The 17,461-nt window shown below is 37.3% G+C and overlaps 2 protein-coding genes across 10 annotated transcripts in view; both read left to right on the forward strand.

Moving 5' to 3' along the window:
- Positions 1-1,490: 1,490 nt before the first annotated feature.
- Haus3 (HAUS augmin like complex subunit 3) lies at positions 1,491-11,603 on the forward strand. 3 transcript variants are annotated; one of them, XM_052736209.1, is made up of 5 exons: positions 1,491-1,596; positions 2,520-3,566; positions 4,711-5,147; positions 7,206-7,434; positions 9,194-11,603. In XM_052736209.1, exons 2-5 carry the CDS (start codon positions 2,658-2,660, stop codon positions 9,425-9,427), a joined length of 1,809 nt encoding a protein of 602 aa, XP_052592169.1. In that variant the 5' UTR covers positions 1,491-1,596; positions 2,520-2,657; the 3' UTR covers positions 9,428-11,603. The 3 variants fall into 3 exon arrangements, with proteins under 3 accessions (XP_052592169.1, XP_052592170.1, XP_052592168.1); XM_052736210.1 differs by having other exon boundaries at positions 1,531-2,171; XM_052736208.1 differs by having other exon boundaries at positions 1,531-3,566.
- Positions 1,502-17,461, forward strand: part of Poln (DNA polymerase nu) — a 152,314-nt gene continuing 136,354 nt past the window's right edge. For 6 of the 7 annotated variants that reach the window (XM_052736197.1, XM_052736196.1, XM_052736198.1 and 3 more), the window contains exon 1: positions 11,733-12,674. In XM_052736197.1, the coding sequence (XP_052592157.1) occupies positions 12,536-12,674 (139 nt within the window). In that variant the 5' untranslated portion in view covers positions 11,733-12,535. Of the gene's footprint in view, positions 1,597-11,732; positions 12,675-17,461 lie in introns of those variants that run through there. The other variant, XM_052736194.1, reaches the window with a different exon arrangement.

The raw sequence follows: 17,461 nt of genomic DNA on the forward strand, positions 1-17,461 counted from the left end.
CCTTCTGGGCCTGTCTCCCTGATTTCCTAACCCCAGATTAGGCACCATGCTGAGAACTTTCCCCCTGTAATGTTTGTTTTTATTCACTTTTAGATTTTATTGACTTTGAAAAGGAGGATAAAAAGTAAAACAAGAATTAATAGTAAATGTCTTCAACTTCAATTTAAATTATCTGCTAGAATGTTATGTTGTTTTTTTTTTTCCTCTTTAAAAACATTAAGAGCTGGGCAAGGTGATTCATACCTATGACCCCAACACCTGGAGATGCTAAAGTAGGGGGATCTTGAATTCAAGCCCAGGCTGGGCCATGCAGCAAATGCTTTTCTCAAAAACCATAAAAAGCAGGGAGCTGGAGAAGTGGCTCAGAGGTTAAGAGCACTGGCTGTTCTTCCAGAGGTCCTGAGTTCAATTCCCAGCAGCCACATGCTGGCTCACAACCATCTGTAGTGAGATCTGATGCCCTCTTCTGGCATAAAGGTGTACATGCAGATAGAGCACTCATACATAAAGTCAATCAATCAATCAAACAATCAATAATGTTAAAAAACAGGGAGGGGAGTAGAATTCTACCTAGTAGTAACTAGCCTAGAACTTTGTCTGATAAGCCACCTCATTTGTGACTGGAGGGGAGTACTATTTTTTTCTAATGATCAAAGCCCACACCTTGCAAATTTATTTGTCGTCTTACAAGAGATTGGCAAGTTGCAAATGCGGTTTGTCTGCTAGAAAAACGAACAAATTCTCTCCCATACAAACACGTTGTTACCAATGCCAACTGTAACACCAAAGGTCAGTTTTCTGGGGCCATTAGGCCATTAAGCAGACTTGCATCAGATTTAGCCTTATGTCAGTATTCTTCCATCGAATGACTGTGGCCTAGCATCCTCCTCAGAATGTCTGTACTTTTGAGTTGAATGCATTGCTTCCACAGCACTCCAAACATACGGGCTTTATATTTTGACATAGATAGGATCGTGGAGGAAGTCAGTTAGGCCTTAGGAGTTAAAGGGCTTTTGTTAAACAACCACTGTAAAAGAATCTATAGCCAATAATCCTACACTGCAAGAGACCTGCTGCCGGTGGGGACCCCACTACTGACCCTGTTATTTGCATCCAGCTAGGTCACCGTGCCGGGGGAAGGGGTCTGTTCGGCCTCAGGCTTTTGTCTCCTGGAGGTGTCAAAGACTACGAGCCATTCTTAGGACAGGAGGCCTAACTGATCGAGATAAGCCTTGGTTCGCTGGGCAGCGCTCAGCCCGAAGAAACCGACGACAACTCTAGGGCGTGGCTGGGCGGGGGCGGAGTCTCCAGTGAGGAAACCAATCCTCCTGAGCCTAGCGGGCAGGACCACCGCGGGCCGGGGGCGGAGTTAAGGGGCTGGACGTCTGGCAGGAGAGCCAATTACCTGGCTCTTGGCTCCCGGGAGCGGGGGAGGGCGGGGCAGGTCAGCAGTTCCTCCTCGGCCTCTCCACGACGCGACGCTTGAGCGGACAGTAGCGCTGTTGCTATCTGCGCGTGCGCGTCCCGGCACTCCCGTGAGGCACTGCGGCGCGCGCTGTTGAAGGCAGCAGGGAACGCCGGCGGCAGCCGCCTGAGGTAAGGGGCTCCGGTTCAGAGCTGGCCAGGTCGCCTCTACCCTCCTGCAGCCAGCTCGAAGCGCCGATAGAGGTCACTGGGCTCGGGCGTGGGGTGCGCGGGAGGCTGAGGTTTCCTGCCAGGGGTGGGGGTGCTTGGCCAGTCATCTGGCTGGGGTTGGTAAATTTTTTTTCCCCGGGTGCTGCGGATAAAAGGCCTCAGTCATACTGGGCAAGCGTTAAACCTGAAATATACTCCTATCCTTCATGCGTCTTTTAAAAACAGCAGTTCGGTGCTTTTGTGGATGTGTTGTATTAGGGATCCGAAGTATCATAACTGGATACTTCAGAAACAAACAAAAACCAGCCCAGAGATTTTGCTCACAGAATGTCAAACGTTTAGAGATTTTTAAGGCCTGCCACTGCCACTGACCTTCGGGCTCAAGTCGTGGATCGTTGTGCGCTGGGTGAAAAAAATACTTTTTGCTTGATGACTGCTGGGTACTTTGAAACTTGTCAGTTCGCCCTGGTTTTCTCTGCATTAGACTGGTTAAATCTGGAGATTGAGTCGTTTGAACCTGATGAATGCTGACTGAGGTAAATATTTAGTTGATCTTCCTCAAAAAAAGTGACATATTTCTATTTCCTAACTAGTAACGACAGGTGAAAACAACTATTATCTTACAAAATATAGTGTATTTTAAATAATTTCATCATTGGAAAAATGTCTTTATTGTTAAATTTTCACTAATTAGATTTTCATTACTGTTGCAGTGCCCTGAGCAACGCCCTAATTGCTAATGTTTTCCTTTATTTGCATCAGATAACGAACCTGCATTTGCCTTTCATTTAAGTAGCTTCCTGATGTCATCTGATAAAATTATCTGTATATTTAAAATGCATTTGCCTTGTTTGTGGTCTAATACTTATTTTCTTCCCCTCTAGGAAAACACATTATAGATTGTATTTTTCCCCCTTCTTCTGTGGACTTAGTGTAAACATGCTTTTTTCTGTTTGAATTTAGTTTTTAAAAATCATTACCATAGATTCTTATCAAATATAAGAAACAGGGGTAGTTAAACGATGAGTTGTGGAAAGGAGTTCGTGGAAACATTGAAAAAAATTGGTTATCCTAAAGCTGATAGTCTTAATGGAGAAGATTTTGACTGGCTGTTTGAGGCTGTTGAAGATGAGTCGTTTTTGAAATGGTTTTGTGGGAATGTGAATGAACAGAATGTATTGTCTGAAAAAGAATTGGAAGCTTTCAGCATCCTTCAAAGATCAGGCAAGCCCATCTTAGAAGGAACAGCGTTGGATGAAGCTCTTAGAACTTGTAAAACTTTTGATTTGAAGACACCTACACTGGATGACACAGAGATACAGAAATTAGAGGATGAGGTTCAAACTCTGCAGAAATTAAAGAACTTAAAAATTCAGCGACGGAATAAATACCAGTTGATGGCTTCTGAAACTAGCTACAAATCTCTGGCGTTAAATGCTAAACAAGAGGAAGCTACTAAGAAGCTGAAACAGAGTCAGGGATTCCTGAATGCCGTGAATACTAAGCTCAGTAATGAACTTCAGGTTCTCACTGATGGAGTTAATAATTTGATGATGTTCTTCAGAAATTCTAATTTAGGTCAAGGGACAAATCCAATGGTATTTTTATCTCAGTTTTCCTTGAAAAAATATATAAGCCAAGAAGAGCAGAGCACGGCAGCCTTAACCTTATATACCAAAAAGCAGTTCTTTCAGGGTATACATGAAGTAGTTGAAAGTTCAAATGAAGAAAATTTTCAGCTCTTAGATATACAAACACCATCTATTTGTGATAATGAAGAAATCCTTGGGGAGAGACGGCTGGAGATGGCTAGACTGCAGATAGCATACATCTGTGCCCAACAACAGATCATATACTTGAAAGCGAGTAATTTGAGCATGAAGTCAAGTATAAAATGGGCAGAAGAGAACCTTCATAGCCTAACCAGCGAGGTAAACATAAGAAATAAGACTGAATTTGTATTATAATTATTAGAAATATAAGTTTAATATTGCTACTCCTTTAGAAAGAGGGTATCTAATTTTAATTTTATATTTGCTTAGTACTTATTTGCAGTATGTGTTTCATACAAATATATTATTAATCATATTACCAGAACTTAGTAATTTTATCTTCACTCATACTATCTGGTTAATTCTGAACAAAAATGCCTTAATTTGCATTATGAATTTGATATTTGTGTCATTTCAAATATAGATTAAATTGGGGTTTCCATTTTATGATACATGCCAAAGAGACTATTTGCTTGATTGTGGTTATTCTGCCTTGTTTCTCTGACAAGGTGTTAATGAAGTCAAAAGTTCAGGATTCAGTGGAATGAATTCCTCTTTACTTGTTGAGAATGTATAGATCTATTACAATTGTTCGTCTGTACTCTTTGGAAACTTGCTTTCTTGATAATGTAACCACTAGATAGTTGAATAAAAATGTAGATTTTTCTGAATCAGAATACCTGCATTAAATTAGTTACTACAACAGACAAAAAATTTGAAATAATAAAAGAAGTCTGGTAAATCTGTGCAATAATCAGCTGGTGGACTAAGAAAATACCTATTGAGATAATTTTAAGAAAAACTAGAATCTTCCATTTGTTACCAATGAGTAATATGCTGATAAAGTTATAATTAAGGTAATGATGAGATCTAGTTAGCCATCACTGTATACATATATAGTGTAAAAGCACTGAAGTTCAGTAGTTCATGCTGGCTTTTCTCTTGACTTAGTCCATATTTTCCCTTTTAAAACTAGTTTTGGATTCTACTAATAAGTTAGTTTTTATTCATTGAGCATATTATCTGGCCACCTAAAATAAAAAATGAAAATAGCCGGGCGGTGGTGGCGCACGCCTTTAATCCCAGCACTCGGGAGGCAGAGACAGGCGGATCTCTGTGAGTTCGAGGCCAGCCTGGTCTGCAGTGCGAGATCCAGGAAAGGCGCAAAGCTGCACAGAGAAACCCTGTCTCGAAAAACCAAAAAAAAAAAAAAAAAAAAAAAAAAAAAAAAAAAAAAATGAAAATAATTTTAAAATAAAAATTTAAACCTACAGTTTAAAATGTTATTGCTTTCTTTGTATAGGCTATTGGTAAAGAAAATTTGGATGCTAAAATTTCTAGCTTGAACAGTGAGATTCTAAAACTTGAAGAACAAATCACTCATATAAAAGACAAAATTTTGCCTGCTGTGGTAAAAGAGAATGCCCAGTTATTGAACATGCCAGTTGTAAAGGGAGATTTTGATCTGCAGATTGCGAAACAAGATTATTATACAGCAAGACAAGAGCTAGTTTTAAATCAGTTGATAAAGCAGAAGGCTTCATTTGAGCTTGTACAATTATCATATGAAATTGAGTTGAGAAGACATTGGGATACATATCGGCAACTTGAAAATTTGGTTCAACAACTTAGTCAAAGAAATGTGCTCTGTCAGCGATTAGCAACGTTAACAGATCCATCAGCATCTGAGCAGTTAAACTCCAGGACTCCCATCGACGCTAAAGATTATTCTGCTCATAGGTATGTATGTCATTGTTTCCTTAATATTTTTTTATTTGTGTGAAATACTTGAGAGTTTGAACAGAAATTGCAAAGATTTAAAAAATTAACTTGTACTTAGAATGACCTTTCTGCTTTTCTTTTAAAAGTTTTTTGTTCCCTTTCTGTTCATGTTAGGTCTGAATGTAGACACTTTAGAGCTGAAGTCAGTTTGTTGGAATAAAAGATAAAATATTTTACTTCCACTTAGACACCATTGTTTACTTTATTTTAGATTTGGGACAGGAAATTTGAATACAGCTTTATATCATAGGTATTTCTGGGCATAATGCTGATTGTATTTGGGGAAGGTGGTAGTAGAATAGAAGACTTTATTTCCCTGTCTGGTGAGGTAGACCACTCAAAATGAAAGCTGGCCTTTCCTGGATATCTAAAGTAATTGATGATGCGGAGCTACTGGAGCTAGAAGGCTAAAGTAGTAGACTTCAGAAGTCTGTGTTCTGCCTAGTATAGTGGCTCACTATCTGTAATTCTAGTGCCTAAAACGCTGGTGTAGAAAGATCCTAAGTTTGAGGCCATCATGGACTGTAGAATGAGAATATTCAACAAACACTTGTGTTTTAAATCCTGTGTGGTGATGGGATTATACCCTTAAGTTTCTGGAAGCTGGGGCAGGAGAATCTTGAATTTGAGGTCAGCTTGGGCTACATAGCAACAATTCTAGGACAGCCTGAATTGCACAATGAGACTTTGTATTTTAAAGAAAGAAACAATTGGCAGGGAGACAGGGCTAGGGAGATAGTGCAGTCACTGAAGTGCTTGTGTATAAGCTTGAGAACCTGAATTTGATCCCTTAGAAACTACATAACAAAGCCAGGTGCTGTGGTACACTCCTGTCATCTCTACACTGAGAGGTAGAGGAAGAAGGATTCCCTAGTGTTTGCTGGCCATCCAGTCTCACTGAATAGGTGAGCTCTAGATTCGTGAGAGCCTTTGTTAAAAAGGGAGACAGAGAATAGTTGAGGAAGACCCTAACATCCACCTCTGGCCTCTCCACAGCACATGTTCCCATGCACATGTACACACACATACATTTGTATCCTATTCCTCATTTTTTCTGTAGGGTTGGAATAACATACTCTAAATCGTTTTGTTGCTTATTAGTAAAATGAATGACTTAGGGTTGCCTCAGTGTTTTAATTTTAGGGGTTACCGTCAGCATCATGATCTATGTGAATGTGCCAGTGTGTAATTGTGTAGTTATAGTTCTCAGGATTGTAATTGACAGCTTTGGACTTCAACCAGTTTTACAGTCTGTTAAGCTTTGTGTGTGTGAAGAGAGCAAGCTGTATGTTGGTGTATGTATATTATAAGTAAAAGCCTTTTTTTATAAGGCAGGTATAACATGTTAGATTTTTCTCTTGTCCTATAGGCTGATGAGTTTTTCTGCCATTAAGTGAAATGTTAAAATGGTCTTGTTAATTATCAGGATTTTTACCAACCAAAATACTGAACAAATTAAAGTAGGAAGTTTTGTTGTTAGTGGCCATTTATATAGATCTTAATTGTTTACATTTTACAATATTTACATTTTTAGTTTTTCTCTTTTACTCCCATGACAGTCTTGTGAAATAGGCATTAAAGATTGATTTTTTTCCCCTGGGTCATTGTTGCTACTGCTACATCATAGATGTGTTGTGTAAAAGAAGTGTTTTCTTGGGACATATCACTGAAGCTCATTTTGAAGTAAACTAATGGCAGTTGAAAATCAAGGTGAAGTTTATATCTAAAATATGGAAGATGGAGAAACTGGAAATTCAGATATTTCTTTTAAATAATTATTTATTTTTTTGAAATAGTGTCTCAGTGGCCTTGAATTTGCTATGTACCTTGAGCCTGTGATCCACCTACTTTAGCTTCTTGTGATGGTTTCAGTTGCTCAGTATTAGAAACACATAAATTAACTACTTTTCAGTTGTTACTTAGCTATCACTATCCGTGACTCAATATGATGAGTTATAATTTTGAAAACTACTAACATGAACATTGCTCTATTTAATTTTAAATTTTGTATTTTAGGCTTTATCAACTTTTAAAAGGAGACAATAAGAAAAAAGAATTGTTTATAACCCATGAACACCTGGAGGAAGTGGCTGAGAAATTGAAACAAGATATTTCTCTAATACAAGATCAGTTGGCAGTATCTACTCAAGAGCATTTTTTCTTTCTGTCCAAACTGAATAACGATGTGGACATGCTTTGTGATGCTTTGTATCATGGAGGAAACCAGCTATTGCTTTGTGATCAGGTGAGTGTTTTACCTAGGAAATTTAAAATGCTTTAAAAAATTATGCTTATTGTAAGGGGCTGGAGAGCTAGCTCAGTAGTTAAGAGCATTTGCTGCTCTTGTAGAGGACCCATGTTTCATTCCTAGCACCCATATGGTGGCACACAACCATCTGTGACTCTAGTTCTAGGGGTTCTGACATCCTTGGCTTTTGTGGTTATCAGGCACACATGTGGTACACATACACACATGCAAGCAAAAATACTTATTCAAATAAAAAAATAACATCTTTAAAAAATGATGTTTCTTTTAAAAGAAAATATCATGAAGAAAAGATTACCCTATCTCATTACACTAATATAAAATTTATTTATTTAGAGAGAAGGGTCTTGCTGTGTAGTCTATCTGGTCTCCACCTCAAAATCTCCTGGGTACTGGGTTTATAGGCATATGCCACCATATAAAAACTTACGGTTTTTTTTGTAACGCCTCATACACATTCAGATAATTTTGAATATCGTGTACAGAATTTGAAAGTTAATTGTTTTTGTTTTTTGTTTTTCGAGACAGGGTTTCTCTGTGTAGTTTTGGTGCCTGTCCTGGATCTCACTCTGTACACTAGGCTGGCCTTGAATTCACAGAGATCTGCCTGTTTTGTTTTTTTTTTAACTCACACTTTTATTTGTGTGTTATGTGGGGGTGCCATGATGCATAAGTGGAAATCAAGACAATTTGTAGAAGTTGGTTTCCTTCTTTCTACCATATTTTTCCATAGATTGAACTATGGTTGTCAGGCTTGGCTGTAGGTGCCATTATCTACTGAGGTGTCTCTAGCCCATCATTGTGTTACTGTTGAGCATATTTTAAAGGGAGAAAATAAGCCAATTAAAATGAGACTACTTCTAAAGCCTCATGCTTAATTCCGAATTGCTCTAAATTATTTTGTGATTCACAGTTGACACACTTTTCTACATCAAGAATATTAGGGAAAACTTTTGTTTTGTTCGGAACAGAATCTCACCATGTAGCCCTTGCTGGTCTGGAACTTGCTACATAGATTTGTAGCAGTCTTCTTTCCTTTGTCTTCAAGTGGTGGGATTACAGATGTGAGCCACCGTGCTTACCTGAAAAGAGTGCTTGACCATCAATAGCCACCACATGATGGTCTCTATGATAAGATGCCTCTTCATTTCAGATATGGTAAGATCTGAAAAAAATGTGTATCCCAGTCTGGCCTCAACTTTCCTACTGCAGGGATCACAAGCATGAGCACCATTATGCCCAACCTTTTAAGGGTTAGTTTTCTTTTTAAAAATTTTTATTACATTTATTTATATTTTGTGTGGAGGGGTGCTCACCTGTCTAGAGATCAGAGGACAATTGGGGGTCTGTTGTTTGCTTCAAACATGTACATTTGGAGGATCAAACTTGGGTCATCAAGCTTAATAGCAAGTACTTTTGTCCACTGAGCCATCTCTTCAGCCCTATCTTTTTGTTTCTTTAGTTCTTTTTTTAAAGATAGGATCTCACTATGTAGCCCTGGCTGGCTTGGAATTAACTATGCAGATCAGACTGTCCTCGAAACTAAGAGATCTTCCTGCCTCTGTCTCTCAAGTGTTGAGATTAAGAGTATGTTCCATCACTCCAGCCAAATATGGCTTTTTATTATGATTATGAGAATTTATTAAATCAATAAAATTTCCTTTTAAGTTATATTTAAAGTTTTTAGTTGGTGTTAGGGATAAAGTTCTTGAAATAAAGCTTTTTTTCTCCCCTACAGGAGTTAATGGAGCACTTTCATCGAGTTGAATCTAAGTTGAATAAACTAAATCATCTCCTTACTGATATTCTTGCTGATGTGAAGACAAAAAGAAAAATTTTGGCAACTAATAAATTGCATCAAGTGGAAAGAGAATTATATGTATATTTTTTTAAAGATGAAGACTATCTGAAAGATGTTGTGGAAAATTTAGAAAACCAGTCAAAGATTAAGGCCTCTGGTCTTAAAGATTGAAGATTTCTAAAAACTGAATCTTTACGATGCTTGCTGTGTTTCGATTTAAGTATTAGGAGGCTATTTCTAATAAACACTAATAAACTAATAAGGAAAATAAATTTCTTTTACATTTATGAGGGGGAGGGATGCGTGTATGTACATTAGTGTGTACCATGATGAATATGTGAAGGTAAGAGAATGTCTTGCAGGAATCGTGTTATCCTTCTACCACAGAAGCTGTAGGGATGGAAATCAGGTCATCAGTCTTGGTGGCCGTGATTAACCCGTCTCTTCAGCCTCAGTGCTAAGTTTATAAATTTAAGATCAACAGAACATTTTAATAGATTCAGTGTCAAGTTGAACTTCCCTAATCTGAAATTTTTAAATACTCTGAAACTTTATAAACAACTGGGATGTTTCTCAAGTGAAAAATTCTACATCTGATCTTACATGACAAGTCAGAGTCACAAAATACATAAATTATGCCGGGCGGTGGTGGCACACGCCTTTAATCCCAGCACTCGGGAGGCAGAGGCAGGTGGATCTCTGTGAGTTTGAGGCCAGCCTGGTCTACAAAGTGAGTTCCAGGAAAGACGCAAAACTACAGAGAAACCCTGTCTCCAAAAACAAAAACAAAAAAAACATAAATTATAAAACTACCTTCAGTCTTATGTGTATAAAACTTGTCTGAATATAAATGAATTTCACATTTTGACTTGGGTTCTGTCCCTAAAATATCTAATTATATATATACAAAAATTAAAATATCTGAAACAGTTTGGTCCCACTCGTTTAAGTTAGGGGCTATTCAGTTCGTGACATTGGTTTTTAACCCATGTAACCATTGACAGTAGAAGTACTACACTTTTGTAGCACTGGCTGGCCAGACTGGCTTGAACTTAATCGATCTGCCTGCTTTTACCTCTCCAGTGCTGAGATTAACACCACCACGTCAGGCATACTACCAAGTCCTTCTCATAACCTGTTTGCATGGTGCCACTTAATCTTGGCAAATTTTTACTTGCAGGAAGAAAGCATGTTACACAAATATTTTAAATATAATTAAATCTCCTTAAATTGGTGTTTTCTATTGAGTGTTTCAAAAGTTTGTAGAATTTTGAGTTTTGTTTTTTAAGGTTTTAGTTATCTGAGGTCAACTGTGATCTGAAAACACTGAATTTCAAAAGTCACAGAAACTTTAAGTTGTATGCTTTCCTATGTATGTTGTGGACTCTGAAACCCTGGGATGTGTTATACCTTTGTTCAGTGTATGTATGCTACATACTTGACCTTTTTTACTAGTCACTTAATGCCTGATAGCTAGCAGATACATAGATTTCTGTACTATGTGCAGTTTCACTGAATTTTTGAATTTTATCTTCTGTTGGTAAAATCATACTATTGTATATTCAATAACCAGTGTGTTGTATTATAAAATTCTGCTGCTCAAAGTATTTTCCTCTAATTCTCTATTGTAACCTTTGAGAAGTTTAAATGTGTCTCCTTGTACCAGAGTTTGAGCATTTCCATTTTAAGGACTGGGGTCTGGTGGCCCATATTAGAGCTTTAACCAGTGTGATATAAGTAATGAAATTTGAAATTTAAGTTTCAAAATTATGTACAAGTGGTTGCTTAAAGGATTTATGATACATATTTAAATCACTTTCTTAGGAAAGAAAATGTTGGACAATTATTTTAAAGATTTGAAGTGGCTTTTTAGTTTTTTTAAATTCTCTTTTTTAAGATAAGGTCTTAAATTTTTGTAGCCCAGATTGGCCTTTAATTCATGATCCTACCTTGACCATGATGGGATTATCAGTATATACCACCACACTCGTCAGCTTATCAGTTATTTTATCAAATGTTCCCAAAGAGATCATTTTATGATATGTCTGTGTCAAATACTAAATACTGTAAGAGTTCAGCTATAAGAAATGCCTCTAAGAATATTCTTTACCTTTGTGATATGGTTTACCAGTCTTAAAAACTACATATTTTATGTTTTATGGACATTTTTTGGATAAAACTATAGACAGAAAATGGTCATGCACTGTATTTTTATAATCCATCAAGCAAATGCATTTTTGTCAATTATTGTATCATGTTACATAAATTTATTTTTGTTAGGTGAACCTATTGTAGTTGAAAAAAACTTTGACATTAAATTTTGTCATAAAATTTAACTGTCAGGCCAGGCAGTGGTGGCGCACTCATTTAATCCCAGCACTTAGGAGGCGGAGGCAGGTGGATCTGTGTGTGTTTGGGGCCAGCCTGGTCTACAAAGTGAGTTCCAGGACAGCCAGAGCTGTTAAACAGAGAAACCCTGTCTCGAAAACAAAACAAACCCCCCTCCCTCCAAAAAAAACAAAAGATTTAACTGTCAGCTGTTCATTTGAATGTCCAGAGATAAGGCATTTAAGTTTTTCTTTTCTCAAATAATGTAGGAAAATGTGTTAATTGCTTTCCTGGTGGGTGCCAGGTAATTTAGCTATATGAACCAGTTATTTATTCTGTATTTTCCACCTAAACATTTACATACTCAGCCAGGGGACCAATAGAATGTGTCATTACCAAGATGGCAGGTTATTTGTTTACCTTGATGACCCAAGTCAGTTTTAATTACTGTATTGTCAGAGTCGTATGCTTGAAAATTAATAGCCAGCTTCCAGAACTGAGGAGTATTTAAGTAGACTGCTCACTTCATAATTGGTTAATTAGAAAGTACTTTTTATATGTTTATCATGATCCCTCAGATGAGCCTCTGGTTTGTTTTGATTTGTAGCACTGGGAATCAAAGCTAGAATTTACACATACCAAGCAAATGCTCTACCACTGAACCCCATGCCCACACTTTAAAAAAAAAAAAAATTTGTGATTAGGTCTTACTGATCTGCCCAGTTGTTCTTGAACTTGTTCAGTAGCCTAGGCAGGCTTGAATTGTGTCCTACCTCAGCCTCCTAATTCAGCTTGCACCAACAGGCCTCACTTCTTATTTTTCCATTCTATTTGTGTTATAATCAAAACCTGTTTCCTGTAGTTATTAATACCTTTTAAATGAAGATATACAGAAGTCCTTTTAAAGTCTTAAAATTAATATATGGGTACTTATCTTATATTTAGGACTTTATGAAAATGGAAAATTATGAGGCATGTGTAGGTTTTGATCTCTGTGGGACACCCCTCTCCACTGTTGCCCAGAAGATTATGTGTGCTATGCGTTCAGGTGATTTCATGGAGTATAAGAATGAGGGAGAGAGTACAAAGAGTAAGTAATTTTATGAGCCTTTTATTGTCTTGAATGTTAATTATTTTAAAAACAGACTTAAAAGTGAAATGAATGTAATAAAATTATTCCCTAGAACTATATTTTGTAGGGATTTCCATTGCCTACAAAAGAAGTGGTTTCCAATACCCTCCCTTCCCTATTGATTGTGACTAAATTACTTATAAATTCAAAGTCCCTTAACTCCATAGCTTTAACATCACACTCTTCCTTGTTCCAGGTGTTCTAGTATCCTCTAAGAAGATGAGCTCTTTCCTAATGCCTCTTGCTTGACTCTTAGATTATTGAATTTGTAATTGTTTTTGCTGTTATATATAGTCATTAGAGACGTGTTTGTCATTATAATATACTGCCATAAAATGTCTAAATTCTGGGTATCAGAGGAATAGGTTTTTGTATGTGGATTTATAATGTATAATACTAAAAAGCTGTGGCATATACTCTCAGGCACAGGTATAGCTGAAAGGTTTGTAACATTAGGGTTTTTTAACTAGCAAAGCCAGTAACTTGTAGTTTGTTTATTTTCTACAAAATAAGTCATATTGAGTTAGGATATTGAGATGAAATCTTTGAGAGTATTGCCAAGTATTAGCACAAATGCTGTCTATAAACACAGTTTCTCAGTTAAAGGACAGTGGCACTTGGGGCTGGAGAGATGGCTCAGTGGAAAAGAGGCTTGAGCAGCTGAGTTTGAATCCCTTGTACTCAAGTAAAGAAGCCAGCCAGGCAAGGCCACATATGTCTGTAATTGCAGCATTGGAGGTAAAGGCAGGTAGAGCTTGGGAATTCACTGGCTGCCCAGCCTAGTGAAAATTACTGCTTACATTGCTATAATCTCAAAATTTTTTTCAAAATCCTCTGCTTGCTCAAAGGTCACCACTATCCTGGCTTTTATTACAACTAACTTCGCAATGAAGACATTTTTATATTGCTTCAAAGACCTTTTTGTCAGAGATTAATTATCTATCCTATTATAATCCAGACTTCCTTTCTGAGGTACAGAGGTGTGTGCATGGCTCAGGTTGATTGCATCAGGTTCCTGTCAGCAAAGTGCTGACAGTAGTGAGTGCCCCTTCCAAGGCAGGCTTGAAGATGGCTGACTTGCTTCCCAGTTGGAACTCAAGATCATTTCTCTTCAGTCCTAGTCTAAATAGCAGTCTAAATAACAGTATCATAGGGCGGGGGTGAAACAATGTGCCAGAAGGACTTTGGGCCTGTGAGTGCTTCATGAAACAGCTCTACCACCAACTGAGACCTTTTATCTCAGAACATGAAAGAAATAAGCTTACACTTTGTTCTTTAAGCCATTGTATTAGCTCTCTTGTGCCTTAAGCTTAGGTTATTGTTTGTTTTGCTTTTTTACCTTAACTCACCTTTATATTCAGAGTTGGGTTCATCTGTAAATTTTTCAGCTTTATATTGTTCAGTAATACTGTAAAAAGAGTTTGGTAATTACTGGGGTCAAAGGAGTTTTTAAGATTGTTAGCTGACTAGATGCTATGTTGTGATTAAGCATGTTTTTAATCAGTATATGCGTCTATTTTTATTTTCATAGGAAAAAACATTTTCCACACATTTATTAGAACTTTCTATTTTAAGTTGGAGTTTAGAGATACGTATATTATATTCAAAATAGTTTTACAAACATAGTTTGATTCCCCAAAATATATTTGTTAAAATCCATTTAATGGGAAGCTTGTCTTTGTTCCCACTATCTAGTAGAAATATTTAGCAATTTCCGGGACAGAATGAAAAACTAAAAGGCTATGATGACTATATTCCTTCTAATTAGGAGTAAATGAGTAATTTTTTATGCGTACCAAATAAATATAAAATCCTTACTTCAAATCATTTATACAACTCTGCAAGGTCTTAGATTTTAGTTCCCAAGGCCACTGCTTTCTGCCTCTTGGAGTTTTTTGAGGTAGCCTCCACATTGCTTTTTATTTTCAGTTGACTGCCACTTTGGTTGTTTGTTTGTGTCACAGCTTCAGGTCATTCTTTGTCTTACTCTCTGGGAAGTTTGTCCCTCGAATATTCCCGTGTATTCCTATATATTATCTGGCGCCAGCCTGCCCTTTATATTATATTCTACTATTTACTATTTTCCATCATTTGTTGTTGTCCCATTCAGATTTAACTAGGACTCCTGAAAATGTCACACTTTTCTGGCTCCCCCTGTATTCATCATTTTCTTTTTGACCTTTCCTCACAACTTTTAGTGTTTTAGTGCTTGTTTCCTGTATGAACATAGGTGCAAATTTTTTCAATAAAATACTTGCAAACTGAGTTTCATAGCGCATTAAAAACATCTTACAACATGATCAAGTTAGGTTTTTATTTTTGTTTTTCAGGACAGAGTTTCCTTGTGTAGCTCTGCCTGTCCTGGAACTCGATCTGTAGACCAGGCTGGCTTTGAACTCACAGAGATCTGCCTGTCTCTGTCTCCTGAGTGCTGTGCACCACTACCACTGGCAATCAAGTTATTTTTGTTGTTGTTGTTTTGTTTTGTTTTGTTTTTCAAGTTAGTTTTATTCCAAGGATATAAGGATGGTTCAAAACAAGCAAATCAGTAAATTAATTTAGTACATAAATAGAATCAGGGACAGAAATCACATGATCACCTCAATAGATACATACATTTGACAAAGTTCAATACCCTTTCATGGTAATGTCCTGAAGCAACTATGTCTAGAAGGACCATACCTTATAGTAAGAGAGTCAGCATTGAGTAACAGCACTTCCCTCCAATCTTGACTACCAGATTTCAGCCTCCAGGATCTGCCTGGTCAACAGGGAGAACTCCCGAAAGTTGTCTCCTGACCACATGCACACACAAACATAAATAAATGTAATTTAAAACTAAGGGTTAGGAAGATGGTTAAAGTACTTACCATACAAGTGTGAAGACAGGAGTTCAGATCCCCAGAATTCTTGTAAATTCTCTGAGGTGTGTGTGTGTGTGTGTGTGTGTGTGTGTGTGTGTGTGTGTGTGTGTGTGTGTGTATCCAGCTCCTCTTGTAATTCTATACTTGGAAAGTGGAGATGGAATCCCTAGAGAAACTGGCTAGTGAGACTAGCATTATAAGTGAACTCAAGTTTGATTGAGAGATCCTTCCTCAATGAATAAGGTAGAAGAGTGATGAGAAATGATTCCTTACATCAACTTTGGATCTCTACATGCATGTGCACCCATGTGTTTTTGCACTGACTCAGACATATGTGCCTATACATACAAACATGCGTACACACACTTGCACACCACACATGAAAATGGAAAAATAATAAAAAAAGGCTATATGCAGGAAACCTATTGCAAATACTATACTAAATGAGGAAAAAATTGAAAGCATTCCCTGTAAATTCAGGAATAGGAAAACAATGTCTAGTTAGTAGGATAGCTCAGCAGGTAAAGGTGCTTACTACTGAGCCTGACAAATTGAATTCAATCCCTGGGACCCATGTGGTAGAAGGACAGAAACGACTCTTGAGAGTTGTCCTCTGCCCACTGGCCCCCTATGGCAAGCACAAGTCACCCCAAAATAAGTATGACAAACAATTTTAAAAAGAAAAATATGTCTATTCTCTCCATTGTTGTCCAGAGTAGTTCTTGAATTGTTAATCTAGAGAAATAAAGGATACACACAGCAAAGGAAGATGCCCAATTATCCCTATTTACAGACTGATCGTATACTTAAAAGACCCTGATACCACCAAAAAACTCTTAGATCTAAATAAACATTTTCATCAAAGTAGTAAGATACAAAGTCAGTATCAGTTGCTATTCTATATAACAATAAGGAACAAGTTTTAAATCAGGCCAAGCATGGTGGTTCATGCCTTTAATTCCAGTGCTTGAAGAGAGCAGGATGTCTGAGGCCAGCCTGGTCTACATAGCAAGTTCCAGGACAGCCTGGACTACATAGACAAACCCTGTCTTAAGAGAAAAAAAATGCAGAAGAGGGTAAAGAAGAAAAAACTAGAAATAAACCTAAGCCAAGTATGAGACTTTTATGATGAAAACAGTAGCCCTGAAGGAAGAAATTGAAGACACTAGAGATGGAAAAAAATATGTTGATTGACTGGCAGAAGGAAAATAACTATTGCCAGAAACAATCTACAGAAACAATACAATTCCAATCAAAATTCCAATGATAAAATTGACAACTAGAAAAACACCTAAAATTAATATGGAAGCACGAAAGACCTCAAGTTGTCAAAGCAATCCTGAGCAAAAAGCATGCTACAGGTATCATAACACTTGATCTCAAATTATACTGTAAGGCAGTAGTAACAAAAACAGCATGGTGCTGACACAGAAACAGAGACCAACAGTGGGCTAGAATTAAGGACCCCGAAATAAACCCATGGAGCTACAACCATCCGACTTTCAACAAAGATGCCAAAATATGTTGGAGAAAAGACAGCATCTTCAATTGGTGCTGGGGAAAACTGAAGTTAATGTAAGACCTGAAACTACTAGAAAAAAACAGGAAAACACTTAAAGATACAGGCACAGAACTTTCTGAATAGGACTCTAACCCAAAAAACCAACAAGAATTAACAAATGGGATTACACAGAAAAGTTTGAGCATCATGGGAAATAATTATCAGTGAAGAGACAGCCTACAAAATGTGAGAAAATTGGGGCTGAAGGGGTGGATCAGCAGTTAAGAGCACATACTGTCCTTCCAGAGGACACGAGTTTGATTCTCAGCACCCATGTCAAGTTGCTTACAATCACCTGTAATTCTAACTCAAGGGAATGA

Source organism: Peromyscus californicus, unplaced genomic scaffold (assembly GCF_007827085.1).
Source record: "Peromyscus californicus insignis strain IS unplaced genomic scaffold, ASM782708v3 Scaffold_13__1_contigs__length_99412109, whole genome shotgun sequence".
In the NCBI taxonomy this organism is placed as follows: domain Eukaryota; kingdom Metazoa; phylum Chordata; class Mammalia; order Rodentia; family Cricetidae; genus Peromyscus; species Peromyscus californicus.